Here is a 2,298-nt window from a genome sequence, read left to right as displayed (position 1 = left end):
CTTGCTGGACCCAGACCAGTTACCCTAACCCCCGTCCCCAGGATATTGCACACAGAAATGACCCTGCCCCTAACACCACCCTCCCCTCTCTCTCTCTCTCTCTCTCACTCTCTCGTTCTCTCTCGCACTCTGTATCTCTCTCGCACTCTCTCTGTATCTCTCTCTCACTCTCTCTCTTGCACTCTGTATCTCTCACTCTCTCTCTCTCTCTGTCTCTCTCTCTCTCTCTCTCTATCTCTCTCTCTCTCTCTCTCAATTCAATTCAATTCAATTGACTTTATTGACATGGCAAGTTCGTTATTACTTACATTGTCAAAGTATACATATCGAAAAATAAAAATAAAATATATATGTATATATATACAAAATATATATATATTTATATATAAATAAATGGTGGGACCAACAGCAATAATAACAGTAGTAGTGGACATTCTCTCTCTCTCTCTCTCTCTCTCTCTCTCTCTCTCTCTCTCTCAGGCACGAGGTTTGTCCAGGAGTTCCTGACTCCCTACATGCAGGAGGCCCAGCTGATCTGGCAGTGGCTCCTGGGAGCAGGACTCATCGGGGCCATCCTGGCAGGCATTGTCATGACGACCGGGGCCCTGTTTGTCAGGAGGCGGAGCCAGAACAGGAAGATGAAGTCGACTTCATCCTTTGGGGAGAGACAGCCCCTCCTACATAGCAGCTCAGAGGAAGGATCAGGGACCTCCTACCAGACCACACTGTAATACACACACACACACACACACACACACACACACACACACACACACACACAAACACACATACACACACACACACACACACACACACACACACACACACACACACACACACACACACACACACACACACACACACACCAGAGACATTTCATTCCAATATGCCTCATTCTGCTGCTCTTGATCTGGGGGTTAAATCTGACACGTATGAAACAGAAACCAATAGGTTCTATTTATTAGGAAGATGTTCAGTGACAAACGTCCAACTAAAGTCCAATTGCAGTCCAGTCCTGAGTCCCTTTCAGGACCACAACACTACAGTCAAACTGTATGGGACAGGTATTTGGGTCTGTTAGTGTTGGTTTTGTTTCCACACAGTGCTGTCTATGTGTCCCAGTTCCCATTCCCTCCCCTATCTCCCCGTCCTTCCCCTCTCCCCACTGCCATGGAGATGCTAGTGCTATGGGGGTGTTGCACTGTGTACTGTTGATACTGTGTACTGTTGATACTGTGTACTGTATGATATTGTGTACTGTATGATACTGTGTACTGTTGATACTGTGTACTGTTGATACTGTGTACTGTTGACACTGTGTACTGTTGATACTGTGTACTGTTGATACTGTGTACTGTTGATACTCTGTACTGTTGACACTGGGTATTGTTGATACTGTGTACTGTTGACACTGTGTACTGTATGATAACTATGCCACTGTGAGAACCAGAGGGCAAATTAATAATATACATTTAATTTGTATATGGTGCATTAAATCCATCTTGATTAAATGTGTGTGTCCAGGATAGTTGTGTCTTGACTGGCTGTGGAAAGACAGGTTGGCAGAAACAGACAGTGCACACATAGTTAACATGTAGTAACCGTGTAGTAACCATGTAGTAACCATGTAGTAACCATGTAGTAACCATGTAGTAACCATGTAGTAACCATGTAGTAACCATGTAGTAACCATGTAGTAACCATGTAGTAACCATGTAGTAACCATGTAGTAACCATGTAGTAACCATGTAGTAACCATGTAGTAACCATGTAGTAACCATGTAGTAACATGTAGTAACCATGTAGTAACCATGTAGTAACATGTTGTAACCATGTAGTAACTGTGTAGTAATCATGTAGTTAACATGTTGTAACCATGTAGTAACTGTGTAGTAATCTTGTAGTTACAGGGTTGTGTTTTGCTCACATCAAAACAATCCAACATCCAAAATAACATTCTTCAGAATCAATAAAACTTATACAGTACCAGTCAAAAGTTTGGACACACCTACTCATTCAAGGGTTTTCCTTTAGTTTTACTATTTTCTATATTGTAGAATAATAGTGAAGACATCAAAACGATGAAATAACACATATGGAATCATGCTGTAACCAAAAAAAGTGTTCATCAAAATATATTTTGATTACCCTAGCCCCAAAATATATTTTGCATATGAGATTCTTCAAAGTAGCCACCCGTGGCTACTTTAAATGAAACAAGCACGTAACAAAAACAGCGCACCGACAAGAACAGAAACAATGACGCCTGGGGAAGAAACCAAAGAGGAGTGACATATA

At 41.8% G+C, this 2,298-nt stretch overlaps 1 protein-coding gene across 1 annotated transcript in view; it reads left to right on the top strand.

The window, feature by feature from the left end:
• The window catches only part of LOC129831720 (tyrosinase-like), a 9,904-nt gene extending 8,225 nt beyond the window's left edge, over positions 1-1,679 (top strand). The window contains exon 5 of the mRNA XM_055895110.1: positions 481-1,679. Coding sequence (XP_055751085.1) covers positions 481-731 — 251 coding nt within the window. The 3' untranslated portion in view covers positions 732-1,679. The remainder of the gene's footprint in view (positions 1-480) is intronic.
• Positions 1,680-2,298: the final 619 nt, after the last annotated feature.

The sequence above is a fragment of the Salvelinus fontinalis genome, chromosome 33 (assembly GCF_029448725.1).
Source record: "Salvelinus fontinalis isolate EN_2023a chromosome 33, ASM2944872v1, whole genome shotgun sequence".
In the NCBI taxonomy this organism is placed as follows: Eukaryota; Metazoa; Chordata; class Actinopteri; order Salmoniformes; family Salmonidae; genus Salvelinus; species Salvelinus fontinalis.
The sequence above is the reverse complement of the archived record's forward strand: the minus strand, read 5'-3'. Positions and strand labels throughout refer to the sequence as shown.